Below are 25722 nucleotides of genomic sequence, written 5' to 3'. Positions count from 1 at the left end.
GGTAGCTTTTTCCGGACATCTGCATTCCTTTAGGTAGTTGTCTTCTAGTTAAGTGCAGCAAAGGAGCCCGCCTCCACCCCCAAACAAAGGAGCCCGCCTCCACCCCCAAACACCCCTCCCCCCATTAACGGGTCCATGAGAAAGTAATCTCTTGTTTGAATTTTCCAAATTCATTGATTTACTATGTGGCTAAAAATGCATGACAGGTAATGGACATAAAATAATCACAAGTGACCGTAATGTCCAGAGACCCAACAGTACATGGGAAATGGCAAATGATGCAAGGGAACTTTTACAAATGCGCACACTACAATAAACTGCCAAATCTGGGGCACCAGATAATTTGTTCTATATAGCTTGGCTCTGACAACTCTTCGCGGTGCCTCCTCACACTTGAGAAAGCTCCGTGTAGCTTACATCTACTAAAATTACTAGTTGCTTGCAGTCCTTCACTGTAGTTCCAATTTCAGTAATCACGTTCGTTCTTCCACCTTAATTTGGACAAACTAGAGTGTTACAGTTGCATCAGACTGGTAGGCTACATTCTTTCACCTCAATCAATTGTGTGCCTATCTACAAAGCAACATCAATGACCCAGAAGCAGGCAATAGGTTAAAACTTCAGCGTGTGTGTCAATCGGTCATGGAAAAAAACTTTTTTTTTTTTTTAAACCAAAGGCCTTTCATCCAGTGAAGGTTAAACAACTGATACTACGAAGTGCAACCTTTATGCCCAAACCGTACACCAAGTGCGAGTACCCCACTGGCAGGTGATAGGTCTATGAGACCATGCCAGTAAATTTGGTGCCAAAGGAAATTTGAGAAAAGCAACATACCTTCAGGGTTCAACACGTCAGACAAGAAAGGAACAGCTGTAGTGCAAAGAACAAATGGTGAGGAAAACGAAAACTGCTGAGAGCAAACAGTAATTAAGTACAAGTTGCAAGTATAATTTAAGTCGCAGGTGTGCATGCTATATAAATTACAAAAATAATATTTTGAAATTATGTGGTTGGTTAAAGTCACAAGACCAGCGATTTTTGGTCATTTGTAATGGGCTCGGCAGTACAAATCACAAAAGCGTACCAGCCAAAGGAGGAAAAGCAGCTTTACAAACCATTAAATGTACCCATCAAGGCCAGACTCTTACGACTAGAGCAAATTATCAGTAATTACGTCCAACGTCGAAAGTGAGCATGGTCCAGAGAAGGTTTTTGTGGAGCTATGGCAAGCTAGTTTACTATTTTGACTCCAATACTAGAGTATCTGGAGGAAGTGCAACATTTAGCGAAATAGTTCAGGATTTTTACTTATTATTCTGACTCAAGTGCTCAAAAAAATTAGGCAATGTTAAAAATATCCAAAATTATTTTTTGAGCGTGAACGTAGGATGCTGCCACTGCGTTGTTGCTGAAAGAAAAAAACTAGAAATATCAAGATGCATTAAAAAATGATAACATTTTTTAAAACATGCACTGCCTGCTCGCTCATGCAGAGCAGTGGAACCCACTTAAAGCCCTGCTCCCTAGAGCTTTAGTTCAGACTTGGTGGGGCGAGTTCAACATCTTGAAAATGTGCTCACGATTCAAGCCTGTCGCCATGAATGAAGTACACCATTCTAATACAGACAGGCAGTTTAGGTTTTATTGGCAACATAACCGGATTAAATATCTGTGCAGTCCTCCCCGAAAAAGCAGAGATGTTGGGTAGGAATCAAGCAGGTTTAAAATGTATCCAACAGCATCTACTTCTTTTACTTATGTGCGCAAGGTTGTACCTTGGCCAAACCACGGAAAGTGCAACTTCCACATTAAGGATTGCCACAGAATGGAGTACAGTAGGCACTTGTGCTCTCCTGAGGCAGCATATGATAGATGGCAGTCTGCCACAGATAACCGTGTATCCTAACGTTTGTATAAAAAAAAAATAACGCCTCCCATCCAGATACTTTAAACGGTTTAAAAAACAACCAGTATGACAAACATGGTGCATGCTTTGCAAGGAGAAGATCCTTGTGTAGTCTGCAACTTAAAACGCCATAACTATTATCACCCTGTTAAATGTGGTTTTCTAAAGTCTCCAACGTATGCGGAGCTTTAAAGATTTGGCATAAGTGTCTGGTATTGCATCCATTTCCATACTTTTGCACAGTAATGCCCTTTCACAATGGCCAGCGGGAGCATTTGGTGCAGTCAACTAGAGTTGCAACAAGCTCTTCAAAGGGCAACACAGCAAGCTGTAGCCAGATTTAAATTTTGAAAGGGTGGACGCAAATAACCGAAGGTCATGACAGTCTGCTGAGGCAGGAGGGGTCGAAGCTGATTTCAGCACAGCTGCTGACATGTCACCTAAAACCTAAGGGGCCTTTTCGAGTTGCAGCAGGAAAAAAAAGCATGTGATGCAATTGTAAGCCATGACCAGCTATGCCAGGTCGAACGAATTGCTATTTTGTATTTATTAATGCCTATCAGGACCAACGGTTCCAGACTTCCGTGTCAAGGACAATACAAAGTGCTAGCCCATCAAAATGCATCAGCAAGCTCGCTTACAACAAGGTGATGTAATCCTTCAAAAGGCCAGGGATTGTGCAGTAGAAAAAAAATGTGGGATCCCGGAGGAAAAGGGGGTGATAGCAATACAAGCTGAGAGAAAACTCAAAGGAAGAGTATATATAAATTGGGACATAATTTGCAAAAAAAGAAATAATGTAGGTTTTAAAGCATTGGCAAAGCCAATCGGTCCCAAAGGAGAGATCTACTGGCTTTGCCAAAGCTTGTTTCCAGTGTCACATTCTGCTTAGATAGCCTTTACAGCAACACTCTAAGCTCTAGATAGGAGTGTTGTGCCACAACCATCCTCTGCACACCGACTCCTGTTCTTAGTTTGCAACTACTGAGACATGGTCTCTATAGCACTATCAGGTATGCATGGAGAACAAGGAGAACTCCACACTTCGGGGGGGGGGGGGGGGGGGGAGGTTATAAGGTGTAAAGACGCAAATACAGAAACAAACCAGTTGAAGTACAGTGTCTCTATGGTTTGCACTATCCACGTGACTTTTTCAGCTTCAAACTAGCCACAAGCAATGCATTAGGAGCCGAAGGAAAAGTGAGCACGGGGTCATACATCAATATTTGCCACAGTTCTTAACTTGTTTTGGCTGGATTCTAATGTATAAGCTCCAAAACAGGCCTTTCCAGACAATGGGAAGAAGTCCCTATGGGTGAGCCAAACATTCGATCAGTGCCACAGACTGCTTAGGAACGTCAGGCTGAGTGAATGCCTCAATCTAGCCATTTCAATCACTGCAGATTTAAGCCAGTCTTTCTCGTCCTGGGCAGGTTGTACTTCGAGCACTCCCTCCTGCATCCAAGGCATGTTTCAGAGGACCACATTCAACTATGCACAAGTGATGCTATATTGAAAAGACCGCCGTACCACTTACTACTCCGGACAATAAATCCAGTCTCCTTCTAGAGGGCAGTTGAAGAAATGAGGAGTGGATTGGAGAACGAGGATTCCTACACAAGAAAAATCATGCAGCAATCTACTTTCACCAAAGATTTCAGTAAAAGCTCGTCAGTATCCAAGTAGGAAGCAAAGTTGGTGGAGTCAACAAGTTACATTTACTCATATTTCAATAGTTTTTCTTACTTGAGTACTTGTACAGCCAGTGGTGGGAACCTCCCATTTCATGGTCCTGGTCTCTCAGAATACACCCATCATTTAGAGTACTAACACCCTGTTCCAAGTAGCAGGTGCAATATGCTCTGTGTGCAAACCAGACCTGCGAAATGTTTAACTGGCTCGTTCTGAGCAGGTGGGATAGGATAACTAGTTGTCTTAACAAGTGGGGCACACCTACACAAAGTTTGGCATTTCAGAGCAGCTTCCTAAAGCAGCATGTAAGCTCTCTTACAATAGGAATACTTCTTGGGTAAAAACATTTTCAGCACAGGTGGAGAACTTGTGAATACAGTTATGTTGGAACAGATTGCACCGCATCTACAAGTATGCCTTAGGATGACAGATGGCCTTTTAAAGGTCTGGTTCACACACTGAACAGGTTGCGCCTAACTTCACAAGTAACAGTGTGATCGTTTCTGATGACAGAGAGCTGACGGTGGTTATGGCCACGGCTTGGTGCTCAAGGCTTCCAAAAAATAATTTAACTCTAAGAGGGATAACAATTTGAAACACCCACTTCCCAGACCAGCCAGTCCCACTCCAGGACATCCTTTTTATAATGTGTCACGGTAAGAGTGCTGAGCTTAATTTACAGTAGTCTTCTTGGAAACTGTAACACAAAAGAACAATCAAAGTACACCCGTTAACCAGTAGAACCAGCAGTGATCTGGCCCCTGTCCACCTTCAAACGAATGTTGTTAACCACCACAGTCAGAGTGGATTCAGTGCTGTGGGCTCTTCGAAAGCCGTGCTGTGAGATGTCTAAAAGGTTCGAGTCATCGAGAAAGGTGGTCAGATGGATTTCTAGTATTTTAGCGGGGCCGGAAGCAAAGAAATAGGCCGAAAGTTTTTAAGGCCCGCAGGGTCCAGAGAAGTTTTCTTCAAGAGAGGCTTAACCACTGCCAATTTCCAGGCATGGGGAAAAACCCCTTCCGTAATGGCTAGGTTAAGCACCTCTAGCAGCGGACAGGGGTCCAAGGGAGAACCAGATTTAATGCTGTCAAGGAGGCACTTAGACTCATCGAGAGTGAGCAGAGGGAAGGTGAGCAAGCAAGGTATAGATTCAGAGGGGTCATATGCCGAAAAAGAGGCCAATGAGGGAAAGGAAGAGGAATCTAGTTCCCGGTTGAGGAGCTCCAGGGAGCTGTAGATGTCGTCAATTTTTGTGAGAAAGAAGGTAGAGATCTTATTGCAGAGCTCCTGGGATTCCACTATAGCCTCCACCTTCTGAGGGGCTGAGAGGGAATCCATAATCTTGAGGAAGGGTGAAAGTGCTTTGTTAACAATGTGCCTGAAGCTCCTTCTAAGTCTCCATTTTTTAACCTCCGAGCGAAGGGGAGCATCCTGATTAGTATGAGCTCAAAAGGCACAGCCATATGGTCTGACCAAGCTAAGGGGATAGGGATACCGATCTTCAATCGGGGGTCATTGGAAAAGACACCGTCCAGATCCTGCGGGGGATCCTGCTCTGGGAGCCGGATCCCCCGTCTATTTCCTACTGAATTCTGGTCCCCGGAAAACCCAGTAAAACCACAGCCGGTCACTAGCGTCCGCAATCTGGGTGTCATGCTGAATAACAACCTTAGCATGCAAACGCGGGTAACCAAAACAGTCTCTACATGCTCAGCCCTACTGCGTTCTTTACGTAAAATCATGCCACTACTCCCCACCCAGGCCAGAGCACTAATAGTCAGGTGCACTATCCTTAGTCGCCTTGACTATTGTAATGCTCTTTTGCTCGAGTCCCCAGCTGTTCTTCTGGACAGACTCCAAAGAGTCCAGTCGGCTGCAGCCAAACTGGCCCTTGGTTGGACCAGGAGATCCTCGGCCACAGCAGCCTTGGCCAAATTACATTGGCTCCCTTTGAAGCAGCGCATAGCTTTTAAAGCACTCTGCCTTGTCTTCAAGGCACTACACGGAACGGGCCCCAGACCCCTACAAAAAATGTTTTCCTGGTACACCCCCCACCAGAACTCTTCGATCCACCTCAGCCTGCCTTGTGTTGGTACCCAGATTTAACAAGGTAAGGACCGGGGGAAGATCCTTCAGAGTGGCCGCCGCCAAACTATGGAACAGTCTGCCGGTCGACATTCGCCAAACTCCAGAACTCCTGCCATTCAGAAAGCGAATTAAAACTTGGCTCTTCCCCAAGTCCGCTCACTTCTAACCCCTTCTTAGCCTCCCGTCTCTTTCCTCCTTAGGAGTAAGCTCACAGCGCCAGGATACCTGCCAGGTGACAGTTGCGCTTTACAAGTGTTTTAAATAAAAAATAAATATATAAGAGTGTGGCCAGCTGAATGTGTAGGACTATCCACATTGATTGGTTCAGATGCTCCGTCCATCACCACCCCCTTTTGTACCGCTTTGGCCGCCATAAGTGTGGCAGGGTATGCTCAGACGTGAGTCCCTTGCTCACTTTGCCACTGGATTCAAGCAAGCCGGGCTGAAGACGGCTGTAATGCCAGAAACCGGTCCTCAGAAGCTTGTTTCCGGTCCAGGGAAGGCATGGCTTGGCAGTTCGGGCTGGACTATCCCATGAGGCACAGGGTCAGACTGATTTGCATATAGCCATGTCTGAACTGGGGTGGCAGAGTAGGCTAAAGAACGGTGATGGATCAAACCCAGATCATTTGACTGGGTGTGAGTGTTTGATTGGTTCAGATGCTCCGTCCATTACCACCCCCTTTTGTACTGTATGTATAAGCACAATCGAAAAAACCTTAAACTGAAGCACACGTCTCATCAATAAGTAATCAAAATGGATCCAAGCATTAGCCAAGATGCATTAGTCTTAGGCAGATGGCTGGTGTTTAACATTTTCCATTCCCCGGTGACTCACTGCAGGCCGACATGGGCCACGCTTACATCTTCGCAGCGAGGAGTAACCTCTTGGGTGACACCTCGGCACTGTACATTTTCCTAAAAACGTACAGATCTTTTCACAGCACAGAGACTAGCACGGTAGACAATGAACATCCGAGCAGCCTGCATCCTTACCATGTAGAAAGGTGAGCAGGTTGCACAAAGCACTGGGATTCAAAAGAACAAGCATGGCTCTGGAAAGGAACTGTATCCTCACCTCTAATAATCCCAAAAATACGTTGCAGTAAAAGAATCCACATTACCCAGAATTATGGATGATGGGGGCTGGAGCAACAAGCGCAATGACGTACAGAGAGAACACGACCAAGGCTGCACAAGAAGTGTAGAACGCAGCAGGTTCACAAAATAAAAGCTCTAGCCGGCAGTAAAAAGGAGTACATTTTGCAAAATAAAACACATAACGTTCATCTCGTGTAAGAGTGAACATGCAATTTCCGGAACCAAGCATCAGCTTCCTGTCCGCGGTCATTAACGGGATGTGAAAGCCGCCAGTCTTCTCTGGAGAGACATCGGTAGAACATACTATGCAAACATCTTTACATTCAAAACAGAGTAAGCGCGCACTTCCAAATGCTTAGATTCGAACATCTGACCGAAACTCATCTTTGGTGTTAGATTCGACAACTGAAGACGTCTTATAAAACTGCAGACTATTCGTGGGTCAGGAAGTGTCTCAGAGTGCTAGACTAGAAATTGCTTTCTAAATCTGCCCAATGGTTTATGTAGTTTTTCATGAAGCTCATGGTGCAAGTCTGCTTTCTAATCTGTACTATTGGATTTGACTATTTTCCCTTGTACATGCATACATCATGGGAAGTTTAATAGGTCACATTTAAGAATACGTTTGTGGCCTACATTCAGTAAACAAAACACATTTTACACCGGTCACCACGGCGTAGCCATTACAGTATGTTGGAATAGGTGCTCAATTGACTGGTGCACATTTAAAGTGTTCCAATGGCTGAAACTATCAACCTGCCGGGATTTCGACTTTTAGTCGAAGATTGGAGCCAAAACATGAACCCACAAAGCTGTCTGTACTTGTGCCTCTTATGACGGAACAAATAAATGTGCAGCTACCAGTGGTGCTCAGTTTTATTCTATGATGCATGGGATTTATGCAATACGAGCATAGCTACAAAGGAATGTGGTACGGTACAAAACAGGGATGACAGGAGAACAGAGATGGTGTAAGGAGGGATGCAGGCAAAGCATGGACTTTCCACCAGGGGTCGGTCATCCTTTGATTTACTCGTGGACAAGGTCCTGCCAGAAAAAGAGAATATTAAGCCCCCACGCACAAGTGTCTAAGGCTTTGTGCTTGTAAAATCAAATAGGGTAGATGGTTTGGAACTACAAAGGGCCTATACTGGGCAATGTACATGTAGAACAGGTTGAGCTGGGTTTAGGCTCGTTATTTCTCAAGCATGCTAATGCAGGACAATTGTTACTCTCCTTCTACCAACACTAAATATAATTGTGCTCTACCCACATTAACCTATACTACAAAGTCTCTAGCAAGAATAAGTGTCCAGCCACCTTTGGTTGAGCTGTAGTGTCTGGAATAGTGGGTGGGAATGTAAGAGATGAGATTATTATTTGGGGTGGGTAAACTAAATGATCCCAAAAATCCAATAAGCGGAACTGGAGATGTAATTTTAGGTAGAAATAGCAGAAAGAACCAATGATAGTCAACAAACGTAGTAAACTAATATGGGGCAGACCACGGTGGAGCGCAGGTCAAATACACCAACCTGGTTTGTCCTAGTCAAAGATTTTACCTTAGGACTTCATGCTTTAGACCCAATCCACCAGGAGTACACTTCAAAGTCCCCCAGGAACTCAGGAGAGACACTTAGAGACTTACAGGGTGGCAGGCAGATGCCAACAGCAGGTTCCAATACAGGCCCAGTTACTACTGCTCTGCTGGATACTTCCAGGAAATGAGCTCTTGTAGCTTCCGGTTTTCATGAGGCTCGAACAGAAAATCAACCTTTAGGAATAACTGTCATGGGTGTAAGGAAACAGGCTTTTGTGCACTTTTCGCCCCTCTTTTTGCCCATTTGGACTGTTGGCCGATGGTTTTTCGACGTTGAAAATGCACAGAGGCCTGCTGCCCAGACCTCCATGCCAGTGTTCTGACCCATTACAAACGGTATGTTTAATTGGATACACCCAATTGGCAAGGACTGAACTTACTTATAAGTTCCTAGTATATGGTACCCAAGGTTCCAGGGGCATGTAAAGAAGAGTGTTCACCTAGGGCTGCAGCACGGTTTGTGCCACCCTGCATGTGACAGACAAAATGGCCTGAAGCAACCACTACAGACTGACGGGGCAGTATGCAACACTGCTAGTTCGACTTTGCCATTACCCTTAACAACAAGTCCACAACTTCCCTTAAGGACATACAGTATTTTATTATGTCTTAGCAACAACCTTTTTAAATTGTCATTTTGCTGAGAAAAGGTTAAAAGACCCATTGGTTAACACAAAATCAAACTGTTAGCACCCCAATCCGTCCAATTCCTGAGTGGGACCACTTAAAAGGGTAAGGTATATCATTAATTGGGACATTAAATCTGTCCTGATGCCCAGGCCGGATTTAAAGTCACTATTAAAGCTAAGCAACTTTTGGAAAGTTGCCACTATGCACTCCAGCTATTCCAGTGGCCTCACAAAGGCACCAACACAAACTGGTTTCGGACCACCTTGAACAACATGTGAACGACTCCCAGGTCTGGGAAGAAAGGCAGTTGCCGCAGAGTGAGGCGTTGCCTCCTCTCCAAGAATAGCCACTCAGGGGGAAAAGCAGATTCACAGCCCCGGTCCGAAGCAGAGACTCCAAGGATCAGTTGGCGGACCTGTGGACAGTAAAGCTGAAAGAGTCCAAGTCGCATTCCTGGTAGCCAATGCAGACGTTTTGCCACTGCCCGATAGCACACAGCCCAAAGAACAATTTGGAGAAAGCCAAATAGTGGAACTGTGAGAGTTGGTTGTGACCAGAATCGTCGACTAAATGGGACACCAGCCTTCAAAGATTTGCACTATGACCCCTGTGTTGCAAGAGTGCACGGTCTGCATAAACAGCCCTTGGGACCCCGCACAGAAGACGTTGAGGGACCTCCAGACCCCTGAACAGAGTCACCCCCACTCACCTGTCGACCAAGGACTCGACCAAACTTCTGCATGAGCATCTTTGAGCCTGCACACCTCAGCAGCAGAACCTCTCCATTGACTTAGATGGAGGCTGACCTGTAAAGTTTGGAACTTGCTTCAAAAACACTCTGGTGGCCAGAAAACTGTCAAGAGTATCCCTGCTGGCCCCCTAGACATTCTTGCTGGATTTGGTTGCCAAAGCTGGGCCGGAGTACTAACTAACTTTTCAAAAGTTTTCAAACTTTACATTTGCCTAAGCTTGTTTGTGGTTGCATTTATAAGTGTTAAAGTGCTAAACTGTGCATCTCCGGAACTCTCCAGTGGATTTTAATGATCAAGGTCTCTATAAATATATTAAAAGATGCTCTTTTTTTATAAATTGCTGTACCTTTATATTGGTGTGTGGTGATCTTATTCTGTTGTGTGGTGCTGTTAAATGCTTCACACCAAGTTTCATGATCAAGCCTTACTGCTTGCAGCCATAGCTACCCAGGGTTTAGATACAGTTAAGTAAACTATTCTGACTGGACCCAAGACTGTATATGTGAGTGTACTCTATGATAAGACCACAGCCAAATTATATAGTACACCTAGATCCTTACACTAAGTACCAAAGTGAACAGAGCCATTCAGACTTCCTCTCAGGTCACACAAGGTCCAGTCCTCTTCTGCTTTTCCACAGGTCCAGAAAGTATTCTTTATTGAGTATCCAGAGGTGCCGCGTTCATGCATGACACTAGTTATTGGCTGGGAATCATATCTGAGCACGCCCTAAACAATGGACTAAAAGCTCCAAGGGCCAACACCAACTTGATTGGGCTTCACAAGTGAATTGGATGTTTTTATAACTATTAAAATAGTTATTTTTGTAGCATGTCCCATTCCTGAGATATAGTGTTCGAATTTGAATCTGTACTCTGGTTTTCTTCATAGGATGGCTACCTGTCACATTGAAAATTGCTTTTGGGTGTTAGTCACTGTAAGGGCATGTTAACATTGCATTTCTACGTGTTACTTACCATGCACCCTGAGTTGTGGGCTAAAAGAGCTGCATTGGGCTGACGTTACTTTATTTTAAAAGCCATTTTAACCCTCCTAAGAGTTTGTTTTGACAAACCGAATTGCAGTTTTTATACTGCTACAGCTGGGCTACAATGGCAGACCAGAAGCATGTTCGCACTAACACTCTAGTGGATGGCACAACAGGTTCTGAAATCCACTACAAGCATTTAGCTTCCAGGCTCCAAGTAGACCTTGAACCATATACTTGGAACTCCTAGGTAAGTTAAATATACAAATTAGGAATATGCCAAATCGATGATGTTTAAAGGGGAAGCATAGACATTTTACTGCTAATTAGCAGGGTTAAAGTGTAGAATTCTAAAGCCATCTAAAATCTGGGATCCAGCTAAAAGATGTTAAAGGCGGGGTGAAAATCCAAAAAAGGTAGTTTTCCTACAGGCACTGAGGGCCCAGAGGAAGAGACGGTTGCCATTATCGGTCACACTTCATCTCACCATCACTTACAGTTGACAGTGAAAGTTTTAAAACAATCGTCCAATGCCCAGGACAAAATGCTCTTAAGGGATGTGAAGGGAGGGGATTCTCAAAGAAAGCCACTCATAAATGTGAACCTGTATGTATGTGCCCTGCAGTGGTGCAGATTTACGACTCAAGACTTTACAGACATTCCTCGACCTGTTTTAGTACCAACATTTTATGAATTCAATTTTAACATGAGCAAACATTCACGCAAATATCTAAGTGACCATGAGCAAAAATACTGCTCATGGCAAAACGATGAGAATATGCAAATTTCCTTCCCTACTCTACCTTTTTTCATCCAGGAAAGGATATAAGAGAAATGTGCCTACCACGATGGATTCAGAAGGTGGTAGAATCTATTGGCTAGAAACATGCAGCAGGTAAGTAAAATCAAAATTGGGGTTCCAAACATGTTATCTTTTAACTTCCTATTCAGGGAATCTAACAGAAAAACAATATTTGTTTCAATATGGCCCCTCCCACTACTTGCCCACCAAATGAACAGACCAGTTTTTTTTTATTCCATATGCAAATTGATATTTCCCTTCTGTCTGCTACCCTTCCAACCGCAAAGAAGTCCATCCCAGGTTTGAATAACGCTGCTCCAGCACACTATTCACATATTGCCAGTGTGACCAAATGCAGGCATACCAAAAAGTTTTGGGGAGAGAGGACCTTTACAAACAGTCTACCTTCAAAGAACATGGCCAATTCCTAGCTACACAAGTCTCCGCTTATGGCCATGTTCGAGAGTCTTACCTCTACTGGAATGCGCTTGGAACCAATATTATATTAATATCTCTGAACCGCCTGTCTCTATTAGATCGCCATCCCTGACAGCGCAGGCTTGAATATCTCCCACCTACCCACAAAAGAGGAATTCTATTGCAAATGTTGCACTAACTTGTCTGCTTGCCTTTGGACTCACAGCAACTCTCATCCTATAGGAAGCATAGGCAATTTATTTTCTTTTTAGGTTTCGCCCTGGCCGTAGCACTGCGAAGCAGTGCACCGCCCAGGCGAAATCTTAAGATCCTACAGTATGGGGCTTTGTCCGGCCTCTCTTCCATTGGCTAGCTCCATAAATGGAAGCTAGCCATTGGAAGAGATTGGTTGTCAATCACTCTTTCCCCGTCGGAACGCGATTCTGGGGAGTTTCCGTGTCTTTTTTTAAGTCCCGCCCCCACACCCTCCCTCTCGTTGTCTGTGCCTTCTCGAAGTTCTCCCTCCCACCCGCCGACTGTCCGTGCCTCCTCCCTCCCTCCCGCCCGCCCACTGTCCGTGTTCGATGCTGTCCAACCCCCCTTTGTTTCGTCATGGAGAGTATGGGTGTAACCCGTTCCGTTGTCGGACCGCAGGCGCAGCGTTCTCCTTAGTTGAAATACGGGGCATGCTTCGGGCAGTTGAGAGCGAAGGTCTGTCTTTGCGCCCCTTCTTGAGACTGCTGCACGTGTGCCCGCACTTGTTTGTGGCGTGTAGCTATCACCCCTTCGCCCAGTATCACACCCGTACTTCCACCACTCGCACAAATCTGTACTAACGAGAGGTTTGTCAGTGCAGCTGCTCTGAGGTGCATTAATGCCTTCCCTGTGCATGTCTGAATGCCAGGAAACGGCCAGACTCCGTTTACGGATGCCCGCCACGGGGACTCACTCTGCGTGTGAGCTGGGCACCGACTGGCATTGTTCTTCTCAATGTCGCCCTAAAATGATAATCGTTACTGCGGCTCGTTATCTTCCAATAATGCCCCTCTGGAATAAAGCTCATGTTTTATATCTGCAGATGGGATTTGTTGATAGTTTTGCCGCTGTGTGTTTACAATGCCCCTCTGGCTAGGATGATGTAATTTATTTCAGGTGGATGGTTGTTGGTGATGTTTGGTCTCTAACCCTCTAATAATGCCCGTTCTTGTGAGGGAAACTTTGCAGCTGGTAGATAGTTTGACATGTGTGACTATCTGGAATAATGCCTGCTCTCTCTGGGTGTTGCTGTCATTTCTGTCTGGTCGAGTTCGTTCATTTATTTGTGACAGTGTCTTCATTAATGACCGCTCTGGCTGGGCTGCAGTTATCTGCATCTGGTGGATCCTGTTAATGTTTGGAACACAACGTGGCGATAATGCCCGCTGTGAGTATGACGACATCGGTGTCAGCTGATGCGCGGGGTTCTTGATGGTCGTGAGTCTGTCTACAGACAATGCTCGCTGTAGCTGTAACGAAGGTGTTTGTAGTTGGTGAAATGGAGTTTGAAGCTCGCTGTGCCCGTGCTTACTGACTGCCCACCATGTGGTGGTATAGACGACAGCTGTGGAGTGTGGTATGTGTGTGTGTGGGCGGCGGGCTCTTCTATTCTCACCCAATGCTCAGTTTGGGGTATCACCCTCCCCCTTCAAGGATACCCACGTTGAGGGCAATGGAGGTGCCGTTTACCAGTTCTCCCCTCCAACCGCCACCCCTGCCCAGCAGTTGTAATGCCCACTTTAGCTGGGGTTAGGTCCTGGCATAGAGTGCGGCTTGTCTCTGCCCAGTTGTCTCAAAAGAACGCCCAGTGTTTTGAGTTTGGTGTAGGGCAGTGCGTGGGCTCTCCCTGCGCCCCCCCCCCCCTTGCTGTTGTCCTGTGCACACGAGGCTCACCTTTGCCCTCTCTAGTAATGCTTGATTTGTCTGTGGTTGGGGGGCAGTGTTTTTTTTTCCCGGGTATAGAGAGTTTGGAGAGAGTTTTTGCTCGGGGTGGCACGGGGTGCTTTAGCTGGTCGACTTTGTAAGAGGCACTCAGTATCAGATTTCACACTTAGGTGTATCTGCCCTGGTGTCTTATGCTGGTGGAATGTAACAGTCCCTCTGTGGCTATTTTGGGGACGGGCGACTACGCGCCACACTCTCCTTAACGCAGCCTCATTCTCATGAATCGTTCGTTGTGGTCGGCAGTTTTCTAGAGTTTATTTATTACCAGCAATGTCCGCCTCCCGGGTTAAATTATGTGTGCACGCTGGGCACTGTGTATGCGGGTTCCCTGCGCTCCCAAATAAAAATACAATTTCTGAGCGCTGCTGTGCCGTGAGTGGTCGCCAACATGCGAGTGTCGCACTTTCGTTTCTGGTCTAGAAGTGTTTGTGTGCTGCGGGCATTTGCATAGCGTCTTTAAGTAATCCTATACCGCCATAGCACTTTCCAGCGCTTGATCTCACGGTCATTCTAGTTATGCGTATCAGCGTGCGCTCGAGCAGTGCGCCCTACGGCCCATGCTGAGTGTGGATCTGTTTTGTGTACTGTTTGATTATGTTATTGTTTGCGCCGGGCGTTCTTCATTGTACCGGTCACTGTTTCCGCGGGTGGTTTTCCAGATCCTTGCTGACAAGCAGTAACCTGTCTCTTTAACTCCATTATTTATATGTGTGTGTTTGATGGTTTTACGAGCAACTTTTTCTTTTGTTATCCCGTTGGTAGCGTAATTATGCATAGGCTGTGGTGTAGAGTTGGTTAATTTCTTGTGCCAAATCGGTCTCCACCTCACCCCCCCCTTTCCCCAACCCCCACACACGTCAGCAGCCCCAGCGGCGACGTCTGTATTTATTATAGGTGTTTGCTAGTTTTCTCGCCTGTAGCGTGCCCGGAAGCTGCGATTAAGTTTTCAAGAAGTGCTGGGTAGTTTTTGCTGGTCGTCTGTGCGTTGAACGCCTGCTCTGCCTGAGATGATGCTGCCTGTGAGTGAGTGTGGCTCTGTCTGTGATGTTACAGTCTGTGGGTGTTGGGGGGGGGGGGGGTGATCGTGATATGTTGTGCGGCTATCACCCGATCTGGCAGTGTCGATGGGGATCTGTGGGTGCTGGGGTGATTTAATATTTCTCTATTTCAATAAGACTACTCTTGGCGTCACAATATTTTTCTGGGAATTAAGATGGCTTTTTTAGTTTAGTGGGCTGTGAAAACTGATAAGCTCCTTGCATTTACTGGTTTATGGACACACGTCCTCAGTACTTGCACAAATTGTCCGTTCTACGTGGATTACTGTGAATACCCAAATAAGGGGCACTGTTTCAGAGTTACAAATAATTTTGCATGCAATCGGGACTGTTGTGTGCATTTAAATTTGTCAAACATCCCACCAGAGAGACCTCACCCGTAAATTGGCTTAAACGTGTCGGGCGGCCGGTATTGAATCTTCATATCTACACCTGAAAGCATCACTGAATGGTAATCTGGCGCGGTGGAGTGATGCAACCGTTAGAGAGCTGTGTGTAACTGGAGGGGGGGGGGCTCTGTGTGTGTGTGGGGGGGGGCTCTGTGTGGGGGGGGGCTCTGTGTGTGTGTGGGGGCTCCGTGTGTGTGTGGGGGCTCTGTGTGTGCGGGGCTCCGTGTGCGGGGCTCTGTGTGTGCGGGGCTCTGTGTGTGCGGGGCTCTGTGTGTGCGGGGCTCTGTGTGTGCGGGGCTCTGTGTGTGCGGGGCTGTGTGTGTGCGGGGCTGTGTGTGTGCGGGGCTCCGTGTGTGTGTGTGTGTGCGGGGCTCTGTGTGTGTGGGGGGGCTCTGTGTGTGTGGGGGGGCTCCGTGTGGGGGGGGGCTCCGTGTGGGGGGCTCCGTGTGCGGGGCTCCGTGTGTGTGTGTGCGGGGCTCTGTGTGTGTGTGTGTGTGTGCGGGGCTCTGTGTGTGTGTGTGGGGGGCTCTGTGTGTGTGTGTGGGGGGCTCTGTGTGTGTGTGTGGGGGGCTCTGTGTGTGTGTGTGGGGGGCTCTGTGTGTGTGTGTGGGGGGCTCTGTGTGTGTGTGTGGGGGGCTCTGTGTGTGTGTGTGGGGGGCTCTGTGTGTGTGTGTGGGGGGCTCTGTGTGTGTGTGTGGGGGGCTCTGTGTGTGTGTGTGGGGGGCTCTGTGTGTGTGTGGGGGGCTCTGTGTGTGTGTGGGGGGCTCTGTGTGTGTGGGGGGGGCTCTGTGTGTGTGGGGGGGGCTCTGTGTGTGTGGGGGGGGCTCTGTGTGTGTGGGGGGCTCTGTGTGTGTGTGGGGGGCTCTGTGTGTGTGTGGGGGGCTCTGTGTGTGTGTGGGGGGCTCTGTGTGTGTGTGGGGGGCTCTGTGTGTGTGTGGGGGGCTCTGTGTGTGTGTGGGGGGCTCTGTGTGTGTGTGGGGGGCTCTGTGTGTGTGTGGGGGGCTCTGTGTGTGTGTGGGGGGCTCTGTGTGTGTGTGGGGGGCTCTGTGTGTGTGTGGGGGGCTCTGTGTGTGTGTGGGGGGCTCTGTGTGTGTGTGGGGGGCTCTGTGTGTGTGTGGGGGGCTCTGTGTGTGTGGGGGGCTCTGTGTGTGTGGGGGGCTCTGTGTGTGTGGGGGGCTCTGTGTGTGTGGGGGGCTCTGTGTGTGTGGGGGGCTCTGTGTGTGGGGGGGGCTCTGTGTGTGTGGGGGGGGCTCTGTGTGTGTGGGGGGGGCTCTGTGTGTGGGGGGGGCTCTGTGTGTGTGGGGGGGGCTCTGTGTGTGTGGGGGGGGCTCTGTGTGTGTGGGGGGGGCTCTGTGTGTGTGGGGGGGGCTCTGTGTGTGTGGGGGGGGCTCTGTGTGTGTGGGGGGGGCTCTGTGTGTGTGGGGGGGGCTCTGTGTGTGTGGGGGGGGCTCTGTGTGTGTGGGGGGGGCTCTGTGTGTGTGGGGGGGGCTCTGTGTGTGTGTGGGGGGGGCTCTGTGTGTGTGTGGGGGGGGCTCTGTGTGTGTGTGGGGGGGGCTCTGTGTGTGTGTGGGGGGGGCTCTGTGTGTGTGTGGGGGGGGCTCTGTGTGTGTGTGGGGGGCTCTGTGTGTGTGTGGGGGGCTCTGTGTGTGTGTGTGGGGCTCTGTGTGTGTGTGTGTGGGGCTCTGTGTGTGTGTGTGTGGGGCTCTGTGTGTGTGTGTGTGGGGCTCTGTGTGTGTGTGTGTGGGGGGCTCTGTGTGTGTGTGTGTGGGGGGCTCTGTGTGTGTGTGTGGGGCTCTGTGTGTGTGCAATTTGCGAGAGATTAAGCTATTGGCATTGTAAATGACAATGCCATTTATTTATCTGTTTTCAAAACCAACACAAATAAAAATGTTGTCATTTACAATGCCAATAGCTCTAACTTTTGCAAAGGCGAGACCGTTGCATTGTAAATGCTTGGGAAATAGTCAGGTGAGCCCACAACTAACATATGCCAAACTTCTAAATAATCCCCTTTTCGCTGGTTGCATCCCATGTGACCATTTCCCTTTCCCCGTTTACAGTAATCTTTAACTTGGATGTAGGTGAAGGGCACGGTGTTCAGTACAAGACATTCAGTTAAAAATGCATTAGTAAATGATTTGGGATGAAGACAAGGCCTTAATGCAACACTTTCATCTCTTACGAGGACTGTCAAAATACATTAGCTTGTTTAATAGGGAATGGACACTGTGCCTCCTTTAGTTACGTTGCTCAATGTACAATGCTCTGTGTCACGTGCAAAATATGGTGTATTTTGACCACCACAGCCAGACGGGAGGATCTTAGTAAAGGTTAGACATGGACAGCAAATTATTAAATTGGAACACTGCGAACGAGGGACTAACATAGCATTGTTTTGTCAGAATTATCCCAAGCAGTGCAATATTATGAAAACGGGGGGTGTTGCAAGGATTTACAGGGCCACAGAGTAGGCATTTAGGGATTTTACAAGGCACTTAGGTTAAACGAAAAGTACGGCCTGGCACAATGCAGTTGTACTGGAATAATCTAAGCTAATACCAGGATTGTCGCAACTTTAAGGTTTCAGTAGGGCATCACGTATATTAGGATATGGATATATGTAATATATTATACTTTTAAAACGGCTACTTTTCAATGGGTAAACCAGTTACATTTGAGATATTTTGTTTCGCCATCAATTAGCTTTAAAATTGCTCTGATTTTAATTACGAGGTGGAGCATCCATGACAGTCAGCTGCGCTGAAATTCAGACAAAATCATCAAACATACCCGAGCATGGGAAACATGCGAGCAGTCAAAACCTATGCTCTTAGATTCCCAGAGTGCTGAGATCATGTAATGCACTTTAGGTTACATAAGCATTTAACTCCAATCGGTAGATGAGATCAGGAGTTGAGTGGCCAATCTCTAGTTGATAACCGTGAACTTTGATCAGCTTGTAGTCGCTACTAAGGTTCATCAGCCACCACAATAAGTTCAGAGTTTACAGTTTTATCAGTGTATTACCTTCTAGGTTATCCGGTACTTGTTGGCAAGGCTGGCACCAAAGCATGGCTCTCGTGATAACTACTGTATGCAAATGGCTCGACATCTAACGTAGATATACGGAAAAGCTTCCTGGGGTATTTACAAAGGTGCTTGCACCAGTGAAGGCTTTCATTTACAAAATATTTCCATAATTTCATAACTTGATTGCCTTTATTCGCTCATTTATTTTCTAATGGCTCAGGTAGATGCTCCGCTAGGCCTCAACATTCTACAAGACATGGGTTCGTCATCAACTTCCCAAAGTACACATGAATTCAACACAAGACTAACTGTTCATTGGTATCCAGTTCAATGTAGTTCTAGGACTGGCATTTCTTCCTGCCCAGAGTGATTACATTCCAATAGTCTGTCAGTCACCTTCTGCAACAGCCCACTCTCTCAGGAAGGGCATGGTTAAAGGTGCAGGGGCGGATGGCGACTGCTCCTGCAGTCGTCCCATGGACAAGGTTCCATCTCAAACTGTTAATCATGTCCTTCGTTGGTCACATAGTTCTCAGGCTTACGAACATCATATCAGTTACATCTCACATCAGGGAGGAACAGCTTTGGTAGATGTCAGAGCAATTTGACAAGTGTTATCTCCTTGAACTATCATCCCCAGGTTATCTAACGACAAATGCCACTCTCTGGGGCTGTTTGAGGGAATCGAGAAAGAAAGGGCCATTGTCTTCTTGGGAAGGAGGCCAGTCCTCGAATGGAGAGTAGAAAACAGTGTAGCAGGTACTACAGGCATTTGCTCCCCAGCTGGTACGGTGGAATGTTGTAGTACAGAAGGACAATCAAGTCAAACATTGTGCGACCCAACACTGCACAAACCAATAACTCTAAAGTCAAATAAGAAACACAGGGTTAATTTCAGAAATTACGTCTGGCTAAAGGCTTGGATCATCTGTCCATTAAGTTTCCGGTTCTAGATTTCTTAAGAAATTGGTTCATGAAGGGTCTTGCTCCATCTGCTCTCTTCTCAGTGGGCAGAGATACGCGCCCTTCATGTTAATTTTTGTACGGTTTCCCCCCTTGGTTTCAAAACTTCTTAAAAGTTTCAGAGTTAAGAAAACAGTTTTTTAACCCCACCACTTCCTGAGATTTGTTCCTAGTGTTGAAAGGCCTATAGATTACACAGTTTGAACCTTAACGATGATAGGAGAGATTTCCCTATCTGCCAAGACCACTTTCTTGCTTGCAATCACACCAGCCAAGCAGTTAGGTGAGTTTGGAGTACTCTTTTCCTCCTTTTTACGTTTCTTTCTAGCTTGGGTGGTGCTTAGACTTGATACTACTTTCGTTCCAAAGACTACTCTTTACCCTTTAACGTGGGTCAGGAAATATTACCTGTTTTTCCCTCTGATGCCGAGGGAGTCCTTTCCACATTGGATGCCAGCCATACACTATTTGTGCAGGAATCTGGAATTTCAGAATCGAAATTTCTGTGTGCCATAGAATGGCTAATAAGGGTTCCAAAGTTTCCACTCAAACTATAAGCTGATGGGTTCGCCAAGCGAACACTCGGGCATACAAATCAGGTGTGGGGGGAGGGGGTTCCCCCTTCTCAAATTCAGGGACAGTGGCTACTTCATGGGGAGAGACGTGGTCATCCCACTCACCAATTCTGGAGGAATGCAACTTGGCTGTCTCAGACATTTGTCAAACATTACTGATTGGATTTGTAAGATTCTGCAGGCACTTTTAGCTAGTTTTTAAAACAGCAATGATGTAATCGGTCTTCAATAAAAAAAAAATGTTTAGCCAAAACTACGTTGCCCGGCTGATGCATTATCTGCCCAAATATGGCCATATCTCTAAAGTGACGAAGGACCTTCACTGGCTGCCAGTCGCACAGAGATCCATGTTCACGGTGTGCTGCACGGTCTTTAAGGCCTTGTATCTGAACTGAGCTGCTTTCATGAAGGTACGGATCAGTAAGTATTGTCCTACCAACGAACTGAGATCTAGCCATATACATTATTTGGTGGTGCCTGTGTAAAAAACAACGAACTGGAGGACGCAGGTTCTCAGTCATTGCTCTGCGAATCTGGAATACTATGCTGTTGAACCAGAGGTCCACTTTTAACTACACCAGATTCAGACAGCTTCTGAAGACATGTTGTTCAAACAGGGTATGGAAGACTCCTAGTAGTAACATGGTACTTTCAACATTTGTAAAAGTGCACAACCACAGCTCAGACTGCAAGTTCCACATTGTAGCCAGAATCTAAACGTATTTCTGCTGCAACTGTGAGGTTCTACATAAAGTGGGGACTGAAATGTTGCATGCCCCAACTGTTCCAATCAAGCACTTATTTTTGGTGTGTGTTGTCCTGAACAATTCCAATAAAATATTTTAACAAATATGATAAGATGCTACCAACAGCAACTTAACCGACATCTGTATCCTTTTACATGAGGCAGCTGTACTAAAGAAGAACTATGCTTCTAAAACCGAATTGGTCAGTGAGAGCCACAAAAACAGATGTGTAGAATCTCATGGGTGTCGAAAATAGCTTCATCATAAAGATCACAAAAAACACTAGAGAAGTTGGGATAAACTGGCAAAATAAAAGTATTCTGCTAATAAAAGAAGAACAGAACTAAATTTATCTCAGTGGGCACCTGACATACATACAGCCCAGAGGACGCCTAGCTGTGTACAGCATGGCAGAGTAGCGTTATCAGCAGTCTAGATTAAGGAGCTTTGTTTTTTTTCTCAATTATGGCAAGACTTACTTGCTCTTGCGAAAGGACTACTTCCTGGGCCTAGAATGACCCAAGAGAAGTGTTGCAGTGACATATTGCATCAAGTCACTGAGTAACAAATGGGGTTAAGCATCAGAAGGTGCACTTGAACTACTGGGATGCAGAACCATATATTGCAATTTAACCGCATGCGCGCTAGCGGTTTTCCCGCTGTGCGCTGACTTTTGCGGAAAACCGCGTTACATGACGAGCTCAGCTCGTCATGAGCGTACAAGAGGCGTAACTCATGACGAGCTGAGCTCATCATGAGCGTAGAAGGGGTTAAAATTGTGTTGGTTAAATAGTGACTGGCAATTATCTGCAGCAATCTATATAACCAAACAACCCAAAATTACATCGTTCTGCAATCCAAGAGACAAAAAATACTTTAAGAAAATATATATATTTATATTGTACACGTTACCATTATCTGGGCAAAGGTTTTACTCCATTAGTACCAGTATAACACCCAAATACAACAATCAACAAATTTAAGGTGACCATACAAATTTTGCCAATTAACGTTCACTGTGCTACCATGCATGCTGTTGCGTTTTTAGTAACTATTGAACTGTTCAAGCTAGAAAACTTTGTTATAATCCATTAGTACAATCTGCAGATTTTATGTCAAAACCATAATCATGTGGAAAATGGCATGGCCACGGACGGAATCATAATTCCAGTAGCTGTGGGCGTGTTATACAATTATAGGAGGCTAGTGCTAGTCTGCACACTCCATCTACGACTGAAAGGCAAGAAGTTAGACTATTATTAGCTCAGAAACCAGGCCTGCACGTAATCCCAGATGGAAAGATCTATATCCAGGTCCTCAACGGGTAGTGGGCTAGCTAGTCTTACAGTTTCTCTCACCATCGCCAGACTTAACTGCACAATACCCCACTACAGCCATACTTTTATGTTGGCAAAACAATGGTCATGAGAAATTTGAGAATGCAAGAAATGCTGTTTAGCAATCACTTCAGTTACAGGCAGAGCCATAGCTCCTTTTAAGATGCGCTTGGATGTGTAGCGACAGAAGGAAAACGCCTAAACAGACCGCAGCCACCGGTGACAGACAAATGCCTGATAACTTCCAACTAAGTTAGGATGTTTTAGACAGAAGTAAAGTATTGGTGCATGTTTAATTTGCATCCCAAAACCGCGACTCCAGATTATTTGGTGAGAACTGCTCTTCCTCATAACAGTACCTCTAAAAACGTCTAACAACGAGAACTTACAAATCGTTTTACTGGAGAGAAGCCTTATACCGTGTCACTCCAATTAGTGAAAGAAACTGTGCACAGCCGACACCATGTCTTATAAAAAATCATTGTCTTACATGCATTTAAACAGTGTCCCCTAATGTGGATCCGAGCCAGATTATTGCTAGATTTTCAAGACAGTCACACAATAACTTTGCATCCAGTTAATCTAATCTAAACAGAATATTTATATGACCAGAGGGTAATCTGACACTATGCAGACAGACACACGCCGCCTGGAGATACATAACATGAGTACTCCAGATTTAGACCACATGTATTTTGACAAATTGTGCGCAGTTATTTTCAAACTGTCAGAATAAATCGAACCACATTTTTCGTTGCTGGAAAAAAAAGAGGGATCATGAAAATGCACAACCATGTACAGATCAAACCAGGACCAGCAGAAAAGCCACAGGATAGGGATATACCCGTTTATGGCATGATTTCCCCTCCCACCCAACAAAGAAGAAGGAAGAGACGCTCCCATATTTTATTTACAGACAATGAAGGCTCCCAGCTCTTTATGAGCCGTCATCGGTCCATTGCTGTTTTCCACAACCCACATCCGCACTGCAGCCCTCTCGACCAGAAAAGGTGTCAGCGGGCAGAAGAGCAACTCTTCCCCTCCCAAAGGGACAAGAGAGCGCTGTACTAGATCAAAACAAGCATCCAGCACCACTCCCTGCGCCGCACCTCGAAACCAGCTACCATGCTAGGTTAGTATGAGGCATGGCATCCGCCTCGTGAGACGCTGGAACGACGCCGATGCTTTCTGACTGCTGACCATACTGGGATGGGCTTTCACCGACAGTACAAAGCCTGCTCAACCCCACTTGGAAATGAAAAGCGCTGTGCAGACGAAGAGGCAACCGCACTACCTTCGGAACACAACATAATTCCACCCATCACATTCCCAACCACAGTTACGATTAAAAAAACAGCAAAGAAGCACTATTAGGAATAGCTGAACGTAAGAGAAAATGAGCATGCAACTGGCAGGCGGGGAGGCGGGCATGCAAGGCATGATGGTGTAGAGTGGGGGAGGGGAGGCGTGAGAGTATAACCACTTGTACATTTTTATTGCTGCGTCACATTTTAGACCTAAGGGCAGGCAAGAGATTGTGTCAGTATCTCGCTATCAAACCTATCGGCTGCGAAATACCCAAAGCCCTCACATAAAACTCAACGATGCATATGCATTTTTGTGTTTATCCCACGCCTTCTTCCAAGCATTAAAAGGGTGAGGACTGACCTAGCCTTAGGTCGAAACTGTACTACGAACACCTCCCCGATAAGCTAACAACGGGGCCCACAGACCAACATACTCGTGAAGGTAACAGTTTATAGTCTGTGTTTATGACCAATGCTATTCTATCCAAAATGTCTGGTAGATTAATACATTACCCCAAATTAAGGGACAAGGAAAATGCACTGGTCCCAGAGGCCAGTATTGTTCCTGAACTACCATGTAAGCCCTAGTCTTAAACACACTACATTTGTTACTTGCAAAAACACTATACCCTGAGATAATCTATGACACCTCCCTTCCTCGTGCATACCATATGCTGCTCCAGCCAAATTGCTTGCTAGTCTATTGCCTACTTGTACATAACGCCACCACCCCATATAAACTCATTTACCCATATGTACTGGCCTACCTAACAGTTCAAACTACATACTGCCCCACTATACACCAAGAAGTAATCCGATCTAAGACCACAACAATACGCTTTATGTAATATGCCTACCTCATTCAGCAACTTCAAGCAATGCAACCAATTACTCGCATATTCTTGAGCACCAACTCTACGCTCTAACCTTTCATGCCACCCCTGCCATCTCTATGTACTAACTAGCCTCCCGTACCAGCATGCAAATGTCCAGTGTATAAACTACCCAACGTACGCTGTCACCTGCTTCATTCACCCAACCCTACCTACTCCCTGCCTCTAGGCCACAAGCTGTACCGCTAGCCAGTAGTGACCAAGGAAATCACACACCTAACAATTATTTATTAATATACTGTACAAGCGGTCCCATGCTGGAATCCACTGAATGCCATATTAGCACTCCCTACCACGTTTATCGTATGCTCTAGCCCTCACCAACAAGGACCACCTACGCCCCACCTATCTTCAGTGTGTATGTATGTATGTATATATATATATATATATATATATATATATATATATATATATATATATCTCGCGGCTCTTTCTACCTCCACATAGGCCTGCTGTTGCGTTTGATGATGCTTGATGAGTCTCCTCCCCCAGTAATTTCGTTTGGTCCGAGCTACAAAATAGCACCCTGTCTCGCGCCCCTCCCGCCTGAGGTTCCTCACCTGCGCAGGGACCCGAACAGGATCCAGCCTTGCCAGAGGCCTCGGCCCCGTGGGACGAAGAGATGTGCGTGGACTGCGTGGCGTTCTCGGCCATGGTGAGCTTGGGCAGCGGCCTTTTCTGGCGCAAGGATGGAGCCCGAACGAACAACGACCGAGCACGGGAGCGGCGTTAGACTGGGGACAGTGAAGTCAAAGCGAGGCTCTGGGTACACCCAGAGGACGACCTAACCAAAGGGGCGGGGCTACGGCGGGAGCAGAAATAGAGAAAGGGCTGGCGCTTTGGAGGCGGGGCCAACACTCTGTGAGTGCGCGAGCCAGAAGGGGGCGGAGTGAGTGGCCACCGAACGAAGCTGCTGCTGCTATGTGAGTGCGCGTGCCAGAAGGGGGGGCGGAGTAAGTGGCCGGGACGGTGTGGGCGTGGTCACACTGTGCCTGACGGTGGTATGAGATAAAGCCTAGCGTGCTGAGTACGGTTAATGACGTGCTTTGTTCTTCTTGAAAACGGCTTGTGTGTGCTTTGCACCAACGAAGGACAGAAGGGATCTCTTCCAGGTCTCAAGAGGACTCCCACCACTATCATTGAAGCCTAAGAACAATTGAGGCTTTAAAAACGGAAGCCTGTTGGCCGTGAATTTAGACCACCGAGATAATGGCCGCCGAACTCGCACCGTGAATAGGTTGAGGAGAGGGTTAAGCAGGGTGCTGACCGCATACTGCATGTATTAGGGGAGACTTATTGATTCGGGAGTGTAGCATGTGGTCATGCTGGGGAAAACTGGAGGAGCCAAAGGTAGTGCACTAAGGGTAACGCCCTCTTGTGCTCCCCTTCAGTCGGTTTTAGGAGGCGGCACGGTCCCTGAAGTGTTACGAGCTATATGCGCGCGCTTTGTAACTGGCAAACGTACAG

General features: G+C 46.6%; 1 protein-coding gene across 1 annotated transcript in view; it reads right to left on the bottom strand.

The window, feature by feature from the left end:
• The window catches only part of LOC144781550 (reticulon-3-like), a 121460-nt gene extending 96413 nt beyond the window's left edge, over nt 1-25047 (bottom strand). Inside the window, exon 1 of the mRNA XM_078660454.1 lies at nt 24816-25047. Within this exon, the coding sequence (XP_078516580.1) occupies nt 24816-24909 (94 nt within the window). The 5' untranslated portion in view covers nt 24910-25047. The remainder of the gene's footprint in view (nt 1-24815) is intronic.
• Between the last annotated feature and the right edge of the window lie 675 nt (nt 25048-25722).

This window comes from Lissotriton helveticus, chromosome 9 (genome assembly GCF_964261635.1).
Source record: "Lissotriton helveticus chromosome 9, aLisHel1.1, whole genome shotgun sequence".
Lineage (NCBI taxonomy): Eukaryota > Metazoa > Chordata > Amphibia > Caudata > Salamandridae > Lissotriton > Lissotriton helveticus.
Note: the sequence above shows the minus strand (reverse complement) of the source record. Positions and strands in the feature narration are given on the sequence as shown.